The sequence below is a fragment of the Lagenorhynchus albirostris genome, chromosome 6 (assembly GCF_949774975.1).
Source record: "Lagenorhynchus albirostris chromosome 6, mLagAlb1.1, whole genome shotgun sequence".
In the NCBI taxonomy this organism is placed as follows: domain Eukaryota; kingdom Metazoa; phylum Chordata; class Mammalia; order Artiodactyla; family Delphinidae; genus Lagenorhynchus; species Lagenorhynchus albirostris.
Genome location: NC_083100.1, coordinates 63,496,283 through 63,521,942, shown reverse-complemented (window position 1 = coordinate 63,521,942; position 25,660 = coordinate 63,496,283). Strand labels below are relative to the sequence as shown.

General features: G+C 42.6%; 1 protein-coding gene across 2 annotated transcripts in view; it reads left to right on the top strand.

Annotated features, from left to right (window-relative positions):
* The first annotated feature begins 8,187 nt into the window (after positions 1-8,187).
* CERS6 (ceramide synthase 6) overlaps positions 8,188-25,660 on the top strand; it is a 318,459-nt gene continuing 300,986 nt past the window's right edge. For both annotated transcript variants that reach the window (XM_060152714.1, XM_060152713.1), the window contains exon 1: positions 8,188-8,506. In XM_060152714.1, the coding sequence (XP_060008697.1) occupies positions 8,337-8,506 (170 nt within the window). In that variant the 5' untranslated portion in view covers positions 8,188-8,336. The remainder of the gene's footprint in view (positions 8,507-25,660) is intronic.

Here is a 25,660-nt window from a genome sequence, read left to right as displayed (position 1 = left end):
AAGTTTAAGAAATGCCTCACACTTGACCTTATCAAATGTAGGTCAAAATGGGGTTAGACCGAGAGTTCCAGAGATTCACTGACCGCTCCAGAGGGAGGAGATAGATGAGAGTTAAGCTGACAACATTCCAGCCCAAGAGAATGAGTAACCCTGCAAGTCCTGCCAAGTGATCAATTGATTGACTGATTCTGGTCAAACTCGCTTGAGCGGACAGCTTCAGTGCAGAGGTTTGGATGTGTGCAGGGGACTTGGGTCCTCGCACATTATCCTGATTAAATTCACGGATTCCAGGTTGCTGCCACAGGATATCCAGCTCCTTTCCTAGCTCAGGCTCCAGAATAAATCTTTTTTTGATTGTTAGAGGGGTTTGACATTAAAAAAAAAAAATCTACGCTCCCCTCCTTTAACAATGATTTACTGAACAGCCATCATGACCCAAAGGCTGCTCAAAGCTTGGGGTACAGCAGTGACAAGGATGGCCAGGGCCCTGCTCTCCCAGAATGCACGTTTGAGGTGGGATGACAGGAACAAACTGGTAGATAAGTAAACCCACAAGAAGATATCAGATGGCTGTGAGTGATGGGAAGACTGTACGTGGGGGATGTGACAGAGTGACTGGGCAGCAGCTTTAGATTGGGTGGTCAGAGTTGGCTACCAGAGGAAGTGACATTTGAACTCAAGACATGTACCTACATTTAGAGCTTTTTAGTGTGTCCCATAGCTACATGGGGATACCTGATTCAAGAAGAATTCCAGGAGAAACAACAGTTACCTTGATAACACTCAAGTTTATTTCTCAAGATAAACAGCCTTGTATATGGTTAGTTCTCTCTCAGTTCAACCAAAATCTTCTGAGGACATCTGATTTTTGCTTTTCTGGAAAGGGCAGGCTGCTAGTGGGGAAAGTGTCAGCGCTGGCTGACTGCTTCTGGTGGTCAGAGCTTAGAATTGCCTGATGTTTAACTGTAGCTCTTTCCCTCTTTTCATTTTTATTGCTATACATTTTTTTTCTGGAAGGTTCTCTCATGTGAGGGATGATGATATTAATGAAGCTGATTTCGCAAACCACCAGGGAAAATTTGTCTTACTGTTTTATTGTGACATCGAAAAATCTTCCTCTCTTTGGCCACCGCTGTAGCCAACAAGTAGAAGAAATATCTTCAAAGTGGATGTTGACTCAGAATCAAGCAGCCCACTGCTATTTAAAGATTCAGGGCATTTCTGAGCTTTCCATAAGGGAATAATTAAACCACTGCAGGTAACAAAGAATTAATTTTGAGGGATATTAAGTACCCTTAATTAGCACATTTGAGTTTCATTTCCCCACAGGGAAAATATTCTCATGGCATCTTGCCATGTCAAAGCTTCTAAAACTTCTCCTTAAACTTAGAGCTGAAGTCCATTTTACAATGCAAATGAGGACTGCAAAAACCTTTAAGCCAAATCATTCACAAGCATTAGGAAGCTCCAGGGCCGCTGGATTTTGTTAATAATTCTGTGGCAACCACTGGGGAGGCCTTCTGAAAAATATATGGCTGGTGAAATCAGAGTACCTAAATCTTCTCATAACTCATATCTGTGTAGACTTCTGAAAGCTTGTTTTTTCTCAATCTTGATTATGCTGTATATATATATATATTTTTAAAGAAGATGTTGGGGGTAGGAGTTTATTAATTAATTAATTTATTTTTGCTGTGTTGGGTCTTCGTTTCTGTGCGAGGGCTTTCTCTAGTTGTGGCAAGCGGGGGCCACTCTTCATCGCGGTGCGCGGGCCTCTCACTATCGCGGCCTCTTGTTGCCGAGCATAGGCTCCAGACGCGCAGGCTCAGTAGTTGTGGCTCACGGGCCTAGTTGCTCCGCGGCATGTGGGCTCCTCCCAGACCAGGGCTCGAACCCGTGTCCCCTGCATTAGCAGGCAGATTCTCAACCACTGCGCCACCAGGGAAGCACGATTATGCTGTATTTTAATTGCATTTTAAAGTTTAAGTGAATTTAGGGATCATAAAAATGTGAGACAAATAGAAACATAGCAGCCTAGACACATCCATCACAGGGAGCTGATTGCTTACAATGTCACATGTAATTAGGGCAGCAGAAGGTATTACAATTTATTGGTCTCAAATTCAATTAAATGAGATGAATTAATTCCTTGGAATATTTACGATATGATTCTCCTATCTAGGTATCTACTCTGCACTTAATTTAACAATGAAAGAGGGCTGATCTGTTTGGTTATTATGCAGATTTACATATTTTTTAATTCAAAGGGAAAAACTTTTAAAACTATGTGTACTTTCCAAATATGAGCATGTAGAGTTTAATTTAATATATACTGAGATTTCCTGGTAATGATTATTTTAGACATGGACGTGAACATTTGCCTTAGATGCAGTTCTGAAGGCAAAACTAAATGATTGCATGGAAAGGTTATCTTTGAAATTCTACCCTCCTTCTTAGATCCACACGAGAATGAACTTAAACTCTAACAACTAATTAAGGAAAGGAAGAACACAGTCATCTGAGGTAGTATCAGTTCTCAAATAGCATATAACAGAGTAATTTCTGATGTCTAATTTCCCACTACTAAAAACAGCACAGAAAAATGTTCAAAGTGCTAGGGATGGAAGCCGGTAACTAACAGATTCTGCCAATATAACCATGTGGCCTAAGTCCTTTGATTTTGTTTTCAACTGGGATCCTGCAGGCAGCTAGCAACATACTCTGACAAAGCCCTTTTAGGCTTTATCAGAACATTTTAGCAAGAAGTGATCTATTATTTTGGACTTTTAAATTTCTCTTTCTAACTTTTGAATGTATTTCTGTCCCACGGTAATTACCTTCTGTTTCTTTCTTTCCTCTTCCTTCACTCCTTCTTCCCTCTTCCCTCTCCCCTCTAAGAGAATAGAAATTTAGTACGGAAGAGGTCCTAAAGTATTAGGGCATTGCCTCATGTCTTCTTCCAACTGCAAAAATTCATAGGGCAAGGCAGATTCTTCTCCAAATAGTGTTTTCTGTTAGCTCCAAAGTACTAAAGGGAGCTTAGAAGGCATCCATTTCCAAGTCAGTTTCAGACAGGCATGCTTTCCCAACATATCTAACAGGTAGACTCCTGCCTGAACACTTCCCATGATAGGAAGTTCCCTGCTTGATGAGACTGTTGATTCATTTTTGGCCAGCTTTGCATATTTCTTCTACCGAGATAAAATTAGCCTTGCAGATATTTAAGCCAATTATCCCAAGTTCTGCCCTCTAGATCCGCACAGATCAAGTCAAACTGCCCCCACCTGACAGCCCTTCCAATCTTGGAACGTACATATCAGGCCTCCCAAGAATCTTCTTTCCCCTAGTTTCTGCCATGGTCCACAGGGTGACTGGATACAGCTATCCTTGTGGACTACACCGGCTGCTTAACACCTGACTCAAATTCCAGTTTCTTGACCTCTTGAGATTTAAAATACATCTCCACAATTTTTCAAATTCTTTTCGGCTTACATCCTCCGGCTTTCATGTTCGTACAAGCCGCTTATATCAAAACTTGGTGTCTTTACAAGTTTCTTCCAAACATCACTGGTTTTCAGCAGTTTGTGTCTAATACGTTATGGCAGCTTAGCAGCAAAAACATCAGGAAGAATCTCACGCAGGGTGCACAGGCTTCTGAAATCTCCCTCCACTCCCCTGTCTCTCCCTTCCTGACATCATCCTCACTTCCTCTGCTGAGTGAAAGCTAATTCCACTAATCTCAGAAGTAAAGGCCTGCTCATCCTCAAATGTGAAAGGCTCAGCCTGCCGTGAAGGTAAATTATCCCAGCAGAGTCTGATCCTTCTTCCCCTGAAACAATGGAATTTTCACCACATTGCGACAGTACATAATAATAATGGTAACCACCTCCATATAATTGTTAAACACTTTACATGATCTCACTTAAATCCTACCTTAACCCCATGTGGTAAATAGTATTATTCCTTTTGTACGTGTGAAGAAACTGAGATTTTAAAAGGTTAAGTAATTAAGAACTTTTTCTAAGGAAGAATAGGCTATTATTGGCTAAGCTAGCACTTAAACCTACATTTTGTAAAACTCCAAAGTTAGTGCTCTTAACATGTATACTAAATGTCTCCTCAAGATTTCCATATCCTTCACTATCTTGCCTGTTGTTTTCTGCATAAATTCCATTTTAAGATAGTATTGCTTTAAAAATATGGCCTTCTAAATGAATACAGTCCCAAGGTGTGAAAACAAGGAAGTAACTGAAGATTGTAAATCTGGCCAACAGATGTGCTTCACTTGCTCATCCATTGTTTTTCATAAAAAAGCAAAACAGGGCTTCCCTGGTGGCGCAGTGGTTGGGAGTCCGCCTGCCGATGCAGGGGACACGGGTTCATGCCCCGGTCCGGGAAGATCCCACATGCCGCGGAGCGGCTGGGCCCGTGAGCCATGGCCGCTGGGCCTGCGCGTCCGGAGCCTGTGCTCCGCAACGGAAGAGGCCACAACAGTGAGAGGCCCACTTACTGCAAAAAAAAAAAAAAAAAAAAGCAAAACAAAACATGCACTGTGCATGTGTACAGAGGTTATTAAGAGTTTACGAGCCCTTTCCCATATATTATCTCACGTGAGCCTCAGGATAGCCAGGTGACATAGGCAAGACAGGTACTTGCAACTTACGCAGGAGGGTGTTAACATGCTCTTAGAAACTAAGTGATTTGTGCAAGATTCACAGATAAGCCGTGAGTTCTCTTTCCAGGGTCCAACAAAAGCTATCTTTCAAAATGTTCCTGAAATCTCACCACCTTCTCAGAGTTGATGAATAGGAGAGGAACATGATCTTAGTTTGGCTTCTCTAGAAAAAAAGAGCATTTCCAGGGAGGTGTAATTTCAGGGAAGTAGGAATGAAAGAAATGGAGAGCGAGACAGAGAAAGAGAGGAAATACAAGGCAATTCCTGAGCTGGCCACAGTTTTGAAATAAGCTGAGCGCTGTGTATCACAGGACAGTTTCAGAGAGGCTGTTTGAAGCTACTGTGTGTGTCCCAGGGCAGGGGAGGGAAAAGAATGAAAATGTACCACTGGCTTCCATTGCCCAGGATCAAAGTTCAGGTCCCAGGGCATTAAGTCACCAACACTTCCTCATATGTGTGTGTGTGTGTGTGTGTGTGTGTGTGTGTGTGTGTGTGTGTGTGTGCGCACATAGTGGGCCTTTCGGGAAAGCAGAGAAGGCAAGGTCCTGTCAGGTCATACAGTCATACATGAGAGTGACATGAGGGACCAGTGGCAGCCATGGAGGGGGTCTGCCTGGTCCAGAAGGCCAGGGTCCACCATGACATGACCTTTTGCCACAAAGGTGGCAAGAGACCTTAACAGAACTCCTCTCTGTGGCCTACTAGAATGCATTTGGTGTCAAGGCATTTTCCCGGAAAGTCACCAGTAACAATGAGCAGTTGGGTGCATGGTCTCAAATGAGGATGGTGATGAACTACTCCCTGATGAACCCACTTCAAGGACACCACCCCTACCCCACCTTAGAACTGATGAAGCCCTTCTTTATGCCCACACTATTCTTCACATGAATTTATAAACATTTAACACTATTATTTATTCAGATTTTTTCCTCTCCTAGAGATTTTTGTGAGGTTAGAATAGTGTTGATTCATTAATTCAATAGTTTATTGAGTACCTACTATGTGCTGGCACTATTTTAAGTGCTAGGGATAAAACAGCTATAGACACAAATCTTTCACTTTCAGAAGCTTACATTTTAGTGCGTGTGGGGAGACCAATTGAAAAAAAAGTAAAAAATAAATTGTGTTAGATGGTGATAAATGCTTTGGAGGGAAACAAAGCAAGAAAGTTGATTAGGAAGAGTAGGGGTGGGGAGTGACAATTATAGATTAACCAGGGTGTCGAGGGAAGGCTTTACCGAGTGAGTGGCATTATAGAAAGAGTGGACATGGATACTTGAGGGAAAAGTTCCAGAGACAGAGCAAAGCAAGTACAAAGGCCCGAAGGCATGCTGGGTGTTTTGCTGGAAGGGCAGGGAGGCCAGTGTGATGAAAGCACACTGAGTAAGGGACAGGGAAATGAGAGAGGAGAACAGATGAGGTCAGAGAGGTAACATGGGGCCACATCTTTGGTCACTGAAATGACTTTGGCTTCCAACTGAGGAGGAATGGGGAAGCAGTATGGTTTTAAGCACAGAAATGATTTTACTACATTTCAACTGGATCACATGGGCTGAGAATAGACTGTAGAGGGACAAGTGTTGAAGTTGGGAGCTAGGAGGCTACTAGGGTAACTCGGAAGAGAAATGGTGGTGGTTTGGACCAAGATGGTTGCAGAAGAAGTGGTGAGAGATGGTGTCATTCCGGTTTAAAGATGGAAGTGACAGGATACGTGATGGATTATAAAGGAGATATGAGAGAGAAAAGGAAAAAAGGTGACTCCAGACAGGAGGGGGAAAAAATTAGGGGGAAGATTAGTAGTTTGGACAGGAAATGGCTTTTAGACATCCAAGTGGAGTAGTTGACTTGATAGTGGACTTAGGCTGAAGTTCAAGGAGAAGTTCATGGCTAGAGATACAAATTTGGGAGCAATCACTATGACACTGAACGCCACACAGATGGCATTGAAAGCTATGGGACTGGAGAAGATCACCAAGTGAATGAACACAGATGGAAAAGTGAAGAGGACAAAAGACTGACTCCTAGGCCACACCAACTTTAAGGAGTGAGGAGTAACCAGAAAGGAGATTCAGCAAAAGCGGTCATGAGGTAGGAGGAAAACCAGAAAGAATGTGGATTCTGGAAATCAAGATAAGAAAGTGTTTCAAAAGGCAGCTACTGACAAACTTGGCCAAATGCTACTGATAAGAGGTGTTGAGAACTGACCTTTGGGTTTAGCAGCATGGAGATCATTGGTGACCTTGAACAATTCAGTGCAGCAAAGAGGGGCAAATGCTCAAACAGAAGTTTGAAAGCGAATGCAGGGGAGAGAGTGGAAGCAACAGATATAGGCAGTTCTTTAGAGTTGCGCTTTAAAGGCAAGGAGTGAAAAGAGGGTGGTAGCTGGAGGGGGAGGGAGGGTAAAGAAGTATTAAGAGCCTGTTTATTTTCCTCTTGGAAGGGTCCAGTAGAACTTACGAGCAGAACCAGGCAGGAAATGAACGTTTGTGAGAAAAATCAACAAAGTATTCCCTGGAACCAGGTTCTGCATGTACCACCTAATTGATCCACACATGGTTTCCCTATCAGTGAGGAAACGTATCGTGGGAGTCAAGGTGCCTGGGTTAGGCCTCAAAGACTTAACACCTTAAAGGTTTCCGATGCAAAAGGCGTTAACAACGAGCCCATCAAGTAGCAGAGTGCAGGTTCACTACCCATGGGCCAAGCCAAAACGGGGTCGGGAGCCATCTTCTGAGAGGTTCATTTAGTGGGGCAGTTTTACAGAAGGCTGCGGTTGTTATCATCATCAACATCATCTCATCGTTATCAAACAGCAGTTAAGTGCCTAATTTCTCTTACCACCTCATAAATTAAAAGAGGGCCTTTTTCCCTGGGGTCGCGGATTGTGGTGACGAGCGGAGTAAAACCAGGCTGGAAGGTCAGAGATGGGGAAAGACGGGCGCGGCGTGGAGGCAGACGCCTCTTGCCAAACCATCCTGCCCCAGAACCCGATTTTCCCCCTCCTTCTCCAAGCGCTGGAGTGGATGACTCTTTACCTGCTATTTCTTCCTCCTTTGCTCTTTGCGCCCCCTACTTCTCCTTCTGCTGTTCTGTCTCGGCGCAAGGGTGGATCTGAATATCGCCCCGACCCCTACCTGCCTCCCCAGCGCCTGTACGCGCACGGGAAGCCGACCGAAACGCCTGAAACTCCAGCGCGGCAGAAGCCGGCGTTCTGAGCATGTGCGAGCAAGCCCCGGGGCCGGAACGGATTCGGGCGGCCGAACCCAGGTCGCTGCCCTAAGCGCCGCTCGAGAGCACTGTGAGCGCGGGGCCGGGCGGCACTCCCCAGAGCGGTGCCCTGGCGCCCTGAGCGCAGCGGCTGCGCCCTGCCCTCGGGGCGTGGGCTAGCCGGCCGCGTGTGCCTGGCTGCTTGACGCGAGGACGAGCCAATCAGGGCCAGCGGCCGTGGCTGCCATGTGACGGGCGAGGCGGCTCCTTTTCCCAACGCGGCCAGAGGGAGGAGAAAACCGGGGCTCGCCGCGAGCCTTCGAGAGCAGCGGCCGCGGAGGAGGCGGCGGCGGCGGCACAGGCTCTAGCCAGCCGCGCGCGCATCCCCGGGCGCCCTGCGTGGCGGAGATCTCGGCGGGCCGCGGGAGCCCAGGACGGGACTGGACAAAGCAAGATGGCAGGAATCTTAGCCTGGTTCTGGAACGAGAGGTTTTGGCTCCCTCACAATGTCACCTGGGCGGACCTGAAGAACACGGAGGAAGCCACCTTCCCGCAGGCTGAGGACCTCTATCTCGCCTTCCCCTTGGCCTTCTGCATGTTAATGGTACGGCTCATCTTCGAGAGGTAAGACGGGCTGGAGCGCTCCTCCCCTCCCCCTACACACACACACACACACACACACAAACACAAACACACACACACAGACGCACACCCTCGCGCGCACACCCTCGCGAGCGCTCCTCCCCTCCCCCTACACACACACACACGCACACCCTCGCGCGCACACGCACACTCGCGTGCTCTGTGGCGCACGCACCCGCGCCCCCAGCACTCGCGCTTACGCCTCCCAACCTTTGTGTTCGGGAAGGGGTTGCTGACCCCTCAGCCTGGCTGCGGTTGTGGGAGCCGGAGCGGCTCTGGCTTGCCTCCGGATTTCCTCCGGGGCGCTGGGGAGGGCCTGCGGAGCACTGGGGTAGCCCCCCGCACTCCTGCCTGGCCCGCGCTCTCCTCCTCGCGGAGAGGGCGGGCGAACAAAGGTGAGCGACTGCCGGCCTTGGGACGCGCCACACTCTGCCGGGCTGGTCCCTCTCCGCCCCGCGGGCACGCTGTGCTGCCAGGCAGCGCTTCCCTGCCGAGCCTTGTCGCCACCCACCTGACAGCCAGGAACGTTCCGGACGCGCGGCCCGGAGGGCAGAGGAACCGCGCACGCTTCCAAATGCTTTCACCCGGGCGCACGGCTTGTCCGGACTGTGCTTTGGAGAAATTCACCAGGGACTCCTTGGCTTATGGCCGCTGTTTGGTTTCCATCAGTGACACTGAGTATCAGGACCACAGTGCTGGGAAATAGGTGACAGTAGTTTGTAGGTTTCCAGGACTCCGGGCCATTAGCGATTTCTTTCCAGGACGGGTGCGCAGCCTGCAAAATGGTGATATTAAATTGATAGATGTTTCCTATGAAATTTAATAAACAAACTTTAATTTGGTACCCAAACACAAACAATTTAAAAGAATTAACATATTATTGTTTGTGTAATTGCCGGTTTTGGTTGGGTAGCTCCTTTGTGTCATAAACAAACTTGTGTTACTCACTGAATCAGTCTTAGTCACCAAACTAGATTGTGCCTGCCACGCACTCTCCGGGTGCTATTGAAACAAAACCGGGACAGCAACACACTTCTTTTTCTCAACTGAAAACCTCAACCTCCCATTCCTTTCCCCTCCCCCGTCCCCCATTCATCAGTAGGGGCTGAACTTCTTAGATCACAGAGTATAGATTCCACTTCTCACTTCCACTCCACCTCTCCTCTACCCCCAACTCACCTTGGTCTTGTTTCTTGAGCTTTTGCTCTGTTTTTTGGTGTTTCTGTTTGTCCAAAACCACTCTTGAGGATGGCAGAATTTGTCTTTTGTGTCATTTGTTGCTGGAAATGGCAACAGACAATGCTTCATGGGAACAAAAGGTATCTTTTGTTTAAGGAAGGTGTATTTTTCAATGGGCAGTATTGTTGCTTGAGAACTAAGTCAGCTGTTCACATGCAGAGATTGACGTGCACAGAGGAACAGATGTAAAGACCTGTTTTGAAATGATTGGAATCTAGCACAGATACGTCATTGATCCTCTCCAGCGCTGAGACTTAACTGTGAGAAAGTGGGTGTGTTGTGTTTGCAGGGTTAGAGTTGCTTTGTAGAGCAGATGTTTACTTACAGAAAATGGGAACTCATATCTGACCTTGCAATCTGTCCCAAAAGAGCCTCTTGGGAACGCCGGGTGCTCTGTGGAGACTCATAGTAGGGGTTCCACACAGTTGCCGAATGACATCTGATCAATTCTGGCTGATCATTTCTGGCTGGGCTCACTTTTAGCTGGCTAATGCATTTTGAAAGAGATGTGTAGTCCTATGTTTTGGAAAACAAAACCACGTCAGCGATTGACCTGTGGGAGAAAGCTGATTCCAGGCTGTTCATTTGGTTGGAAAAAATGCATGTTAGAGAATGGAGATAGCTTTGTACTTTGACTTTCACTGCTTTAAAAAAAAAAAAAAGCTAATTTCATGGTTGCAAACTGGAAGTTCATTTTTCCTCTTCCTGAACATTTTTTTCTTCCTTTGCACAATCCCATGACTTAGAATTTACACAAAGGGGTCAGCTGCCTTCAACCATCAGTCACAGCAAATGTCCTCATATTGATATGTAGAGAGTTGGTGGGTTTCTTTCAGGCCATTGATCCAAATTGAAGTGATTTAATAGCTTGTATGGAAAGTGAAAGTTTACGATTAATGTTCAGCATAATAATCCAGTATGGCCCATATACCACAGGATGCTACTGACTTTTGGAAGGGTGTCTGTTTCTTTCTGTAGTAGTGACAGCTCTGTCTTTAAGCATTCGGGATTCTCTCACTTCTCAGAAAATCCAAGGGTATAGTTGTATCCAGAATTACAAGTTCTGCATGTTTCTTCTCTTCTCAAACCTAAATGACACATTCTGGTATCCAACCTGTGGCCTTCATTTCAGCACCCATCAGGGACCTGAATCAATATAACTGAACCAAGCGATATTGTTGGCAGTGGTATGACTCAATTTCGGTACCCTTCTAACATGTTGTGGGTAAATGTTTTTCTTTTGCAGTATTCTGTAACGTATAACATGATTTTAAAAAGCTGGTTGTAAATCTCTTTGAAAAATGAAATGATTTGTAATGGGAAATCCCCCAGGATTTCTTTCCCCCAGGATTCGATTCCTTTTATCTCCTACTGTCATTTATTTCAGAGCTGAGAACATATCTATGAAACAGCTGATTATCCAAGACCTTGATTTCTATTAAATGGGGGTCTTTAATGCCCTGTTGAGGCAAAAATTGTGAATTTGAATTCATTCTCCTCAGTCTTACGTATTTCTCTCTGTAAAGAGAAGCACTGAAGAATTAATTGAATCGGGCTTTGCCCATTTGGGCTTTTCCCGTTTTCACCCCCACTGTTTGGGTGTTGGCAGTGAAGGCACTGGTGGCCAGAGCAATGCCATGTTATAGTACCATATGGACAGCAATATGAATGTCCAGCATGATTGGTTAAAAATGGAGCAGCCTAAATTCAATGACTTTTTGCTGATTCTGTGAACAGCCTGAAGTCTGGTGGTTTTTACATTAGTCTTTAAACTACAATTAGCTCTGGGTAGGGACCAGAAAGATCACCATAGATATTACCTGATTGACTGAGTAAAATATCTGTTTTTTTAAAAAATAATGGGATGGTTTCTCCTAGAATGAAAATTGTAGTGTATACTGTTATGTTGTTGGCTTGTTGACAAGGAGCAGAATATTATTGAATAATGTAGCATTATCATGTCTTTGATGAATTGTCTTGATTTAATGCTTGTTTAGGTACAGTGAGCCATTCTCTGGAGTTATACTAGATGCTTCTTCTAAATTCATTAAAAAAATGTGTGTTGCTATGGTATTCATAAATGTGGGATTAAAGTTCTGCAGAATTTCTATTTGGGAATAAAAATTTTTTGAGTTATTGTTACAAAAGATAACATTAATGTATTTTCTCCCTTGTGGGTTTAGGAGAGAGATGCAGAAAGTACTGATTGAGAATCAGAACATTCGCATTCTAGTCAATCTTACCTCACACTGGGGCAGCCACCTAATTTCTCTCTGCCTTATTTTCTCATTTATGCAGTGAAGCAGATGGCCTTTGTAATCCAAGGTTGCTTGCACTTTCCCAGTTATCGCATTCCTGTAGGGATGCTATATATTTGAAGCTTACTAATTGTTATCTCATGAAACTTTGAAGCAGGCTAAATGTTATTTTTTTGCAGGTAGAAATTAGTCATCTAAGAATAAAGAGATTTTTTTCATACAAATATCCTAGATAATGGTTTTGTTTCTTGTATTTTTCAATTATGATTTGAGTTAAAAGAATCATTTGGGCTATTATCATTTGTGATCCAAATAGCGACACATTTTTCAGAATAACCAACAAAGAAGATTCTCCAGAGAAAGCAATTGCTCTCTTTCCTCAGACCTTTTTTAGATGGATCCCAGAGTAGATCTGCATCTCTTGTGATGTCTGGGTAAGAAATGAGCAGCTCATTCCTGTCAGGTTGCTTCTTCAAGTGCCAAGCTATGTGAGAGCTGTCATTCTTCAGAGGCTGATACCAGTCTTACCTGGCTCATTCAGCCAAATAATGACCTCCTGCCACCAAATCCTCAGAGAACAAGTGTCTCAATTGTATCAGAGGGGATGTCTGGCCAGTGAGTCAATTTTTATCATGCGTTTACTTAATATCTTTGCCTTAGCAGCAGCCCTGGGTGAGGTCATTGAGGAGACGAGAGGAGAGGACAGAGAGAAAACGAGTGAGAATGTATTTCTGATGGTTAGAGGAGAGAGGGGAGGTGTGAGTGAATGACTGCCAGGAAAAAGTGGGGTGTCAGGTGTTTCATAACTGAAGGATGTTCCTATAATGTAGCTTGTAATGGAGGCTGATATTGTCAGATATATTTTAGAAGACTGGAGTGTGCAATGGACTGTAATGTTCATGTGTCCTCAAAATCCATAAGTGGCGATCCTTATTCATAAGTTGCAAATGCCAAGGTGATGGTAGTAGGAAGTGGGGACTTTGGGAAGTGAATAGGTCATGAGGGTGGTGTCTCATATATGGGATTAGTGCCTTTTTAAAAAAGACCCCAGAGACCTCCCTCACCCCTTCCATCATGAGGACACAGTAAAAGGATGGCTGTCTGTGAAGCAGGAAGATTGCCTTCCCCATACACCAAATCTGCTGGTGCCCTGATCTTGGACTTCCCAGTCTCCAGAACTATGAGAGAGAAATTTCTGTTATTAATAAGCCGCCCAGCCTACGATATTTTGTTATAGCAGCCAGAATGGCCCAAGATGGAGTACTTGAGAACAACTTGCATACAAACATGCTTTTTTCATGCAATCCATCCTGGATGTTTAACTCCATAAATGTACCTTTTTTGCTTGTTACATGATTGTGTGATTCAGATTAAAACTACAGATACCTGCTTTGCCAGACTGGTGTAAGAGGCAAGAGTAAGAGGTGTAAGAGGCAGACACAAACAGGTTGACGCCTACAGTTTCTGACTGGGGTAGAAAAATTGGATTACAACGGATGTTTCATTGGAAAACAACCTAAAATCAAAGGGGTGGTATTCTCTGCAGAACTTTGGTACAGCCTTCTTATCTTGCAAAATAAAAGGTTTGTATTTACAGGGTGCAATAGTGTAGCTATTTGTAATAGGTTGATTTGTGGATAAAAGACATGACATTACTCTTAACGGGCAGCAGAATAGTGGGGAAGGCAGGTGAGATAACTTTAAATGATCACAAATGATTTAATGTCATCAAGGACTGATGAAATTAACAACCTGAGTTCACTTAATGACTCTTCTGTTGAAAGTATTTGAATTCTCCATGGACAGGGTTAGATTTTTTCCTCAATTCCAGTCCCAAAGGTATTTCAGAAGTGTTTTGTCTTCTGTGATGGGGAAGGGCAGGTGGCCTTGGCAAGATAATGGAGTTTCAGATGAATTTCTTCCATCATCAGACCAGTCGCATGGCTTTATAGGAGATCACTGCACCTGCCTCAGGCTTTCTTTACCTGTTTTACTCACCTGATAGCACTTCGTTGGTGAGCACTAGAATCTCGGTCCATGTTGTACATAGAAGATTTTAAATGTTTATTACACGCACTTAACATTCCTTCCTCCATCACCAAGCAAACCAGATTTTCTAAAGCTACTGGTCATCTATTTCTTACAAAGCCATGACCCTCAAAATTATATTGTTTTTTTCCCCTCCCATCTTCATTTGATCGATTTATTTCTTAAGCACTTTTGAGTCAAGATACCAGAGTTTCCAAATTTTGTTTGCTAGTAACTAGTGTGCCACTTAATGTTGATAGGGGGGCATTTTTTCTTTCTTTTTATTTGTAAAAATAAGAGGTTAGCAAGATTGCCACTCGTATTACAAGGATCCTTCTGTATTAGTGATGCCCTGAAAATCTTTATGCCTGAAGTTATTCTTTGGTCCCTTCTTTCCCACATCCCCTCTTTTAAAAGAATGGTTTCATAAGCTCTTTTGTCATCTTTTTCCTGCCATCATAGTTTCTATTGACTTCTCCAAATGCCTGTGCTATGGCCTGATTGAATACAAAATGGTGATTCTCACATTGCCTTTTTTGGGGTACTGCTGTGGATGATGGCGTACCCAGGGCATGTGGTCTGAAGTTGTAACTTGGAGCTCACCATTTGTTTTGTTTTATGTTGGACTACTGCACGTGACTCCAGTTTTTAGTTTTAATTAAAAAAATAACAACTAATATTTATTTCCTAGTGTGAGTTTATTACTTTACGTGGTTTACATCGTATAATCCTCTTATAAGCCCTGTGTGGTAGATATTAATTTTCCCAATATTTTACAGATGATACTAAGGATAGAAAATTTAGGAAAGGCACCTAACTTGACACAGCTTAAAATAACAAGGTAGGCATCTAGAACCAGGTTTCTTGATCTCCTAATAATTTCTTCGCTCTCCTATTTTAAAGCAAGTATCATGAGCTCATACTGTATATATATATGGTTTTATATGCCGCCTTTTGCTATGTAATGATATAATCTGAACATTTTCCAAGTAATTAAACTTATTCAAAAGTGTTTTCAGTGGCTGCACATTATTCTACGCTTTGGATATGCCATAATTCATTTCACTAGTCCCCCTATTATTGTTGGATACTTAGGCTGTTTCCAGTTTGTGTATATAAATCTTCCAATTACTGATGACTTCCTAAGGAATGTTCCCCAGAGGTGGCATTTCTAAGCCCAAAGATAAATATTTTAATGTTCTTGATAGATACAAATCACCAAATTCATTTTGGGAAAGATTATATTCATTTGTATTTCCTTATTGGCATGCAGATTATTATTATTTGAGGAAATCTTTTTCTTTGAAAGTTGAAAAAAATGTTACTCGTGTGTTTTATGTTACTCATGATGAACTTGTTTCAAATATTTATTATTAATCACTTGTATTTCACTTTCTGTGAATTCATGTGTATTTTCCTACTGGGATGAGCTTCTCAACTTTTTGGGTAGGAAATGGTGGCCTTTGATTTTTTTTTTTTTTTTTTTTTTTGCGGTACGCGGGCCTCTCACTCTGTGGCCTCTCCTGTTGCGGAGCCCAGGCTCTGGACGCGCAGGCTCAGAGGCCATGGCTCACGGGCGCAGCCGCTCCGCGGCATGTGGGATCTTCCCGGACCAGGGCACGAACCGGCGTCCCCTGCATCGGCAGGCGGACTCTCAACCACTGCGCCACCAGGGAAGCCCTGATTTTTTTTTTTTTTTAATCGGGATGGTTTCGTATTGTCTGTTTCTCTAGTCATGTGTTTATACTCACTTCTTTCTGCCTCCTGCCTCTCCTCCACAACCTAAGTCCTCATCATCAGGAAGGAAGCTTCTCAGATTCTATTAATACATACTGGAAAGGATACATGCAAGAGGATGAAGTAGATAATATCCTGACTTTATTATGGAAGATGAGGCAGAGAGAAAGGGCTTGGAATAAGTTTCAGGGATTAAGAATGAATGGGTTTTGGGACTTCCCTGGGGGCGCAGTGGTTAAGAATCCGCCTACCAGTGCAGGGGACATGGGTTCGATCCCTGGTCCGGGAAGATCCCACGTGCCGCGGAGCAACTAAGCCTGAGTGCCACAACTACTGAGCTTGCACTCTAGAGCCTGCAAGCCACAACTACTGAGCCCACGCACCACAGCTACTGAAGCCTGTGCGCCCTAGAGCCTGCACGCTGCAACTACTGAGCCCATGTGCCGCAACTATTGAGCCCGCATGCTGCAGCTACTGAAGCCTGTGTGCCTAGAGCCCATGCTCTGCAACAAGAGAAGCCACCGCAATGAGAAGCCTGCACACTGCAACGAAGAGTAACCCCTGCTCTCCACAACTAGAGAAAGCCTGCGCACAGCAACAAAGACCCATTGCAGACCAAAAAATAAATAAAAGATTAAAAACAAAACTAAAAAAAAGAAGAATGAATGGGTTTTTATGAAGGAAAACTCAGAGATAGAGCCTAAACACCTTTATATTGTTTCTCTGAACATTTGGATAAAAGTGACTTAGTAGACTAAACATTAGGGAAATGCAAATCACCCCACAAGCATTAGGATGGCTACTATAAAAAAAAAGAAAAATAAAAGAAAAGAAAATAACAAGTGTTGGTCATGATGTGGAGAAATTGGAACCCTTTGCCTTGTTGGTGGGAATGTAAAATGGTACAGCCACTGTGGAGAACAATATGGAGTTTCCTCAAAAAATTAAAAGTAGAATTACTGTATGATCCAGCAGTTGCACTTCTGGTATATGCCCAAAAGAATTGAAGTGCGGGTCTCAAAGAGATATTTGTATACCCATGATCTTAGCAATATTATTCACAATAGCTAAAAGGTAGAAGCCACCTAAGTGACAGACAGGTGAATGGATAAACAAAATGTGGTATATACATGCAATAGGATATGATTTAGCCTCAAAAAGGAAGAAAACTCTGACACATGTTACAACATGGATGAAGCTTAAAGACATTATACTAAGTGAGGTAAGCCAGTCACAAAAAGACAAACACTGTAAGGTTGCACTTATGTGAGGTCACTTGAATAGTCAAATGCATAAAGACAGAAAGTAGAATGGTGGTTGCCAGGGGCTGGAGGGAGAGGGAAATGGGGACTTATTGTTTGATGAGTATTCTCATGTACTTTCATCAGTTTTGCAAGATGAAAGAGTTCTGGAGATCAGTGGTGGTAATGGTCGCACAATGTGAATGTACTTAATGCCACTGAACTGTACACTAAAAATGTTTAAGATGGTAAATTTTATGTGTATTTTACCACAATTAAAAATAATAATAATAGAAAAAAAGAAAATTCACTGACTAAAGAAAAAGTCATTTACTAGAAATACCTGATTTCATTTTCTAAACTTGACAGTTTTCTAGTTATTAATAAGTATCACTTCCATGAAGGGTGATGGAAGGAAGGTTGAAGGCCAGAGAGCACTCAAGTACCCTGGGCCTTTTTTGAAAGGTATTTCAACCAAACAACCTCCTACAATCTATTTATCGATATAACAGTTTAATAATTGGCATGTCCAGAAGAGGAGAGCAAAGTGTCTTTGGAAAAGCACACTGTATAGTTTCAGAGGATCCCTCGGACTAAAGTAAAGGGATCCTAGTGAGTTCACGATCCATTTGAAGCAAACCAGGAAGATAGGATCAAATTCTAGTAAGGCGAGTGACCTAGGCCAGAGATTCTTCCAATGGAAGCTTTTGCCATGGAAGAAGAGTAGATCTGACCTTCCTCTCTATTTTTTGATTTAATTGCACAACCATTTTTGTAAGCAAATGATTTAGACACCTGAAAATTTGAACATAGTTTTTCCTTAAATGCTGTATGCTATAAGGCAATCGATTGTAAGCAGTGGCAAGTATATTATTGAAAAGTAGTTTTCAAAGTTGCATTGTACAAAACACAGCTTTCTATGATTCATTTATGAGAATATTTTGGGCAGGTTTTTGTTTTTGTTTTTTTTAAGGAGGACTTTCTTTTCCTCACTACTGGTCTTCAAAGTGAATTTCTTTCGGACCACTCCTGCTTCCTATTCCTACTTTTGCTTTTATTTCCTCACAGTTGGCTCGTGGCGGTTGTTTTTGGCAGGGGTGGAGCTGGAGACATCCAGATGGTTGTTTTTTTTTTTTTAAGGTGTACATGTGTTAATTTTAATTTTTTTTAACATCTTTATTGGAGTATAACTGCTTTACAATGGTGTGTTAGTTTCTGCTGTGTAACAAAGTGAATCAGCTATGCATATACATATATCCCTATATCTCCTCCCTCTTGTGTCTCCCTCCCTCCCATCCTCCCTATCCCACCCCTCTAGGTGGTCACAAAGCACCGAGCTGACCTCCCCGTGCTATGCGGCTGCTTCCCACTAGCTATTTTACACCCAAATGGTTTTTCATTGCAGGGAAGATACATTCCTTTGCTAGGTGGCCTTTTTCACACAGTGACCTAGGAGTAACATTTTGTGACTTGCCAGTGCCTATATAAATGCCACATCTTATCTGTGAGGTTTTCAGGTTACAAAGCTATTGTTGCTGTCCTGAAGCTGTAATTGTGATTCTTTTTTCCTTCCTCCCTCTTTCCTTTCCTCTCCTTTCCTTTCCTTTCCTTTCCTTTACTTCTTTTTTCCCTCCCTCCCTCCCTGCCTCCCTTACTTCTCCTCTCTTTCTTCTTTTCTCTCTCTTTCCCTCTCCACCTTCATTCCTTCTGCTTCTCATTGTTACAGATCCTTTAAAAACACAGGGAGGTTTAGTTTAGAGAGCAGAGGAACAGCACAGAGTTAAGAGTGGGGGAGGGAGGCAAAGAAAACCATCAAAAATCTTGTCCAGGGACACAGTTTGGCAAGTATCAGAGTAAAAGCTGCCAGCTAGTCTAAGTGGCTCTGTAGATCACCATTTCAAAGCAGAATAAAGTGACTTGGTGCTCTAAGCAGAGTGGCAGTTTTGGACACAATAGCCTGAGTGAAGGAAAATTGAGAATCAGTCACTTAGGCATGCTGGAGATTAAGAGAATATAAGGGCATTGTGTGTCAGTGGGAGTGTGGATATCTTTGAGTGCTTGGATACACTGGAGGGTGACAGTGCATTTAAATTATGTTACTGTTGTGTACTTTTATAGGACTTAATTAGAAATGTGTATTCCTTAAAATACTGTTATGCCATCTAACTTGAATACAGCAAATTGGTTTTAGGTTTTAATGGAACTGATGTAAAATGATACCCCATAAAAAAAAAGTATTTGTGTTTGGTTTCAGAAAAAAAAATGTATATTCCTAACTAGAATTAAAAGGAAAATGGAAGAGGTATCAGAAAGACTGGAAACTTGGGTTTAAATCCAAACACTGCCTTTTCTTAGCTATTCAGTAGTGAACAGAATACTCTGAAATTTGGTATTCTCACTTATAAAATGGGGAGTGGGGCTACTTTGTGATATTAGAAGACTATCTGCAAAAATGTAGTTGAAAGAGACTCAACTGCTTCCTAAAAATATACATTGTGTAAAAAATAATTGATAACATGGTACACTACAGTATTTAGTATGACTGAGAAATAATATTCTGTAATGTGATTTCATGTGTCGGGTATGTGTTTTCTGGGGCAGGGGGTGGGTCGGGAGAGGGTATGGCTTATAGAGGCAGTAGAATCTGTTTATGTATTTGATCCTGGAGCTGGAGGATTTACTTGTTCTGTTGAAGAGTAAATATTTAGAGTTTTAAAGAGGCATTGAAGCCCCAATCTCTTCAGCGCTATGCCTATTTAGGGAGGAGAATGCTTCTTAGCCTTTTCTTCTCAACAGTTAATAGTGTATTGTAGGTCAGAGACTTCCTTGTATTTGGTGGCAGAAAACTATGGTAGGATTTCTAATGGTAGGATTTTAGACAAGTGATGGGCAGCTGTGTACCACTTAGAGCCTGAAGCTTTCTCAGGGGGCTCAGCCTTTAGAGAGAGCCCAGGAAGATGGTCTTCCACTAGATGGAGTTTTCTCTGGAAACTGCCTTTCAGTGGAGGGACGCCTTATGCAAATATCCCAGTCTATCTCCCATTGCCCCATCTGGCCCTGATGGTCGTTTTTTTATTGCACGTGGTCTCCAGGGAAAATTGATTGGGTCTTCAACCACTGGTAATAGCAAACATCAAATTCACCATTTATATTGATTTAAGACCTAAACTGGATTCTGGCCATGCCACCTACTAGACACAGATGTAGGAGCAAATTACTTAATCTCTTCATGCTCAGTTTCCATTTGAAACTCTTAGGGTTGTTGTGAAGATTAAATGAGAGAAAGCATGCGTTGCCTTTAGGGCAATGCCTAGTTCATGGAGGTGGTAGTTACTTGCTCTTCAAGTTTATTGAAGGTTTAGAAATGAGACTTTACCATGAGATTTCTGAAACCCTTTTCTAGCATTACATTTATGTCATGAATGTGTATGTCAGGCTCCATTCCTGCTTTCAGTAGCTGAGGTTGCTGGCATAGCCATTTGAGTTTTATTTTCCCTATTTCTCCTCTTCTGTCTCTCTCTCTCTCTCTCTCTCTCTCTCTCTCGCTTTTTTTCCCCTCCAAGGAACATTCTGATTCTTCCAACTGTAGTCAGCAGAAAACAATCCCAGCAGGTTAGTGAAGAGCTGGGCCTTCTGTATCTCATAGTCATGTAATGCACTTTGCTGAGATTGTATGTTACTATTTAGACAGCTCAGGCATTTTCTTTTTCTCATAAGAGCCTCCCAGAGAAAGGAAAGCCTTGAGACTGACGTTTATTGATTTCTTTCAGAATTTTAACCCTCGTGGATTGTCTTAATTTTATCCTTAAGAAGAAAGAAATTCAGTCTAGTGTCCTTGGGATCATCCTTGTGAAGATGCAGACATTCAGAATTAGCTGAAAATAATAAATATGTGTATTTTTTTTCCTTAAGAGAAACAAATCTACACCCCCAAATTTGAACTTCCTTTGGTATGAATACGGCTAACCTAGCCTGACCGAATTCGTTCAGAAGAGGCTTGTACCTGATTTCTACTAAAGGCACTTTTGCAGCTCTGCGCAGCTTAAGCATATCATTAAGTTTGCTGTGTAAATACATTAACAAGACTGTTAGTTTCTTTAGGCGCTGATAGAGGGCATCTTAGGATGATCAAATACGACATTTTTGTGGGTTGTCTTTTAAATGAGGAAGGAAGGCAAAGATGAAACTACAGTGCTGTGGAGTGACAAATTACCAAAAACTGCCTCTATTTTAATTCAGTGATAGTTTAACAGAGTCACAGATTTTCTGCTTAGAAAGGAAATTGAAAACTCGTTCATTAAAAAATATTTGAGTCTATCATGTGTTACACACCAGTGTTGTACCGAAGTAGGAGGGGAGGGGTGGTAGTGGTGGGAGAGGTCTGCCCTGGGTGCAGGCAGTAAGGGGCTGTATTACCTACCAATAGATTTAAAAGAAAACAATAAAATTGACTAAAAGTTGGTCTGCTTCTCATTAGCACCATGTGAAGCAAATTCTAAACATAGAATTGATAGAGTGAAAAAATACCCCCCCCCAACCAGAGCACACCGTTCCTACCACCCCTATCCCACCACCTCTTGGAACACCTCTGCCAGATGCTATTTCAGGGCACAGATGTTCTGAAAACCACACTTTGAGAAATACTGGCAGAGCTAGGAATCTCTACTTCCCATTTTCTGTATCAGGACAACAAAGCCTATAGAGATAAATGAAGTAACTTGCTCTGTGCCACTCACCCAGGTCCAGGTCCTGGGAGAGCATGGCTGCTATGGGATGCTCACAGTGCCATTGTAGGGTGACCACCTGATCCCAGTATATCTGGAACTATCCCAGGAAACGCCTCAGCCCGGGAAAAACTGGAACAGTTGGTCACCCCACCTAATAGTTTGCTCTGTAACGCCCAAGTTGGTCTGGTTACCAGCCAGGAGTATTTCTACAATAAAAATGGCTACTCTTCCTCTTCCTACAGGTAAATGAGGCTGGCTGTGGGGAGAAGCATCCCGGGTGATTGAGATGTGCTGCCTGCCCCACTGTCAATGTACATTTCATGGCTTTCTAAAAAAACATGTGATTGGAGGGCTCCCCATTAAATGTGGGTTGGAGCTCCTGAGAGCAGAACTCATTCTGCAGATACCCAGGACCAGTTCTTCGTGTGGTGATGGCTCCCCAGCACGGTTGTCCTGTGTTACTGAGACCACGCACCCAGTTTTATTTTCCTCCCGCTTTCAGCCCAGAGCAGGTTAAGCACCCACACTTAAATGGCTGCTTGCAGAATTGCAAAGGGACTGGAGAAGAGAACAAAAATAGATATACAGGTGGCCGTCATAAACTCGGCAGTTATTTCTAAGGGGTGTTCAGGCGATCAAGTGGTTTTCTGTGTGTGTATTTTTTATTCATGGTTTTGCTGAGTTTTATAAAGTATACAGCTTTCTTTTGCTGGTGGTAGGTACCTGTGGTTTATTGGAAAGAACTGGGCTCCTGAAATAAACATTGCAGTGAACTGTATCTTAGAGTTGAATGAAGGAAGTGTTAGGAGATTCCAGTGCTCTGACCTAGCCTCCCTCAGAGGCAGGCTCTCGCCGTGGGGCTCTACGCAAGCAGAAGGCTTTCGCCACGCTCAGTACCCATGCTGTGCCCCTGCCCCCAGCCAGCCCACACCTCGGAGTAGGGTCAAGCCATCGATGATCGGGTAGAGGGCAACTAGTCACCAGCTTAAGACCAGGGCTTATCACTTCTTGTAACTGCTGGCTTCTTTTCACTTAGTGAAGATTCCACATCTTCTGTTTACCGCTTAGATCCTCCTCTGCTTCGAATTGAAGGTAACCTGGGTAAACTGACCCTCCTGATTCGTTGACCCCCTGGTTTTTTGATCTTGAGCCCCGGTTACCAGCTGTTCTGTCATTACTCACATTTCCCAGGGGAATAGTGAGTTTGAGCAAAATCCACTTAGAAGAATGGTTACTAATAAGAGCTATCACCTCCCATTGTGCTAACTTCAGTTTTTTGTTTTTTTTTAACATCTTTATTGGAGTATAATTGCTTTACAATGGTGTGTCAGTTTCTGCTTTATAACAAAGTGAATCAGTTATACATATACACATGTTCCCATATCTCTTCCCTCTTGCATCTCCCTCCCTCCCACCCTCCCTTATCCCACCCCTCTAGGTGGTCACAAAGCACCAAGCTGATCTCCCTGTGCTATGCGGCTGCTTCCTACTAGCTATCTATTTTACGTTTGGTAGTGTATATATGTCCATGCCACTCTCTCACTTTGTCCCAGCTTACCCTTCCCCCTCCCCATATCCTCAAGTCCATTCTCTAGTAGGTCTGTGTCTTTATTCCCGTCTTACCCCTAGGTTCTTCATTACTTTTTTTTTTCTTAGATTCCATATATATGTGTTAGCATACGGTATTTACTTTTCTCTTTCTGACTTACTTCACTCTGTATGACAGACTCTAGGTCCATCCACCTCATTACAAATACCTCAATTTCGTTTCTTTTTATGGCTGAGTAATATTCCATTGTATATATGTGCCACATCTTCTTTATCCATTCATCCGATGATGGACACTTAGGTTGCTTCCATCTCCTGGCTATTGTAAATAGAGCTGCAATGAACATTTTGGTACATGACTCTTTTTGAATTATGGTTTTCTTGGAACATTCTCCAGGATAGATCATATCTTGGGTCACAAATCAAGCCTTGGTAAATTTAAGAAAATTGAAATCGTATCAAGTATCTTTTCTGACAACTTCAGTTTTTTGGTGTGTTTAAAAAATAAGTAATAAACAATATGGAATAAATGTTCTTTCTGTTTTCAAGAATAAGTTCATAGTTTCAGATTCTTTTTTCTGATTGAAAAAAAAAGAAATAGAATTGATTATTACGTCCCACAATTATAAAGCAAGAGTTTATTGTTTGGCAAGCAGTTTTCCCCCTTTTGAAGAATTGAAGATGAGTTAAAAATGTTGCATTAAAAGGAGAACCAAACGTGGTTAGCCTTTCTCTCCATTCCATTTTCCCAGCCAATATCTAATTCTTTACTCAGGGGTCAAATCTAAGGAATTTCAGTCCTTTCAAATTGTCTAAAGCTTTTCTGAATTAGATGCACTTAGCTGCTAGAAACTTCTTACTGCCCTATTTTTTAAAAGCCAACTTTAAAGAGTCAGGAGGTTGCTCTGAATGGGAACCTCTGAAAGTAAATAGTATATGAGGATACATTTTGGAAGTTGACACAGATTATACTTGTCTTTGCAGGTGAAACTAAACAGTCTTTTTGGTCCTGAGGAGTGTTTAGATTTGTGGAGAGACTAAGAGTGAGAGTGAGAGGTAGAGAGAGAGAGAGCTAGAGAGAGAGAGCTAGAGCGAGAGAGGGAGGGAGGGAGTGACTCTCTCTCTCTGCCATATGTGTACAACAAAAGGGAGCATAGAACCCTGACTTTGGCTTAAAATTCCACCTTGGTGGAACCCCAGTTTAGCTAATTCCCTAATGGGTATTTGCTGTAAACCCATCATTCAAGTGTACAATCATCAGTTGCTTAACAAATATTTATATGGTGTTGTTTGAAAAGTGCTTTATTTTTCTAACGTAAACTTTTTATTCTGTGTGTATAGCATACATACAGAAACATGCACAAAAGTACATGTAAAACGTACAGCTTATTGAATTATCACAACAAAGTAAACACATCCATGTGTTCACTAATCAGAATGTGGACCTAGAAATAGAACGTTACTAGCACTGTAGAAGCTTCCTCCTTATTAGTTTTTACCCATTTTATAAATTAAGGAAAAATTATTTGCAGTGTGAAGATGAAAGGCAACTTTAATTCCTAATCTATGCAGCAATACCCATTCTTCCACTTAAGGTCATTGGTTCCTTATAGAGAAATACATAAGCTCTGCTCTGGTACTTGCCCTCACGCATGGAACCATATTTCTTCTCTTTGGGTTAAGTTTGTACACATGCTTGGGCAAAGGTGTGTGTGTATTTATATACCAAATGGGTTAGTATTTGACTATAAAATTTAATATGTTAAAGAAATTGTTTAGAAAGGAATAGGAAGAGGATGTAGGGAAAGTGAGTGAGAGAAAGAACTGTCGTCAAAAACATTCATTTTCTTTCCCATCTTATTTAATTAGTGAGAATTTTTTTTTTTTTTTTGGGGTGGTACGCGGGCCTCTCACTGCTGTGGCCTCTCCCGCTGCGGAGCACAGGCTCCGGACGCGCAGGCTCAGCGGCCATGGCTCACGGGCCCAGCAGCTCCGCAGCATGTGGGATCTTCCCGGACCTGGGCACGAACCCACGTCCCCCGTATTGGCAGGCGGACTCTCAACCACTGTGTCACCAGGGAAGCCCAGTGAGAATGTTTTATAAGGATTAATGAAGGGACAAAATACAATGTCTTTACTTTAAAAAGAAAACGTTAATGATGTTAAACAGGGGATATGTGTGTATGTTTGGAAAGCTTCTATATCCTGTTCGTTGACTGTAGAAGGTCTGAGAGGATTTGTAGTTTGAGACAAGGGACTCAGACTTTGAATTTGAATAAGCCATGTATTTTGAACACTAAGTGTTTGTGATATAGAAATACTGTGTTTGTTTTGAAAATAATATCTTTAAGACTTGCT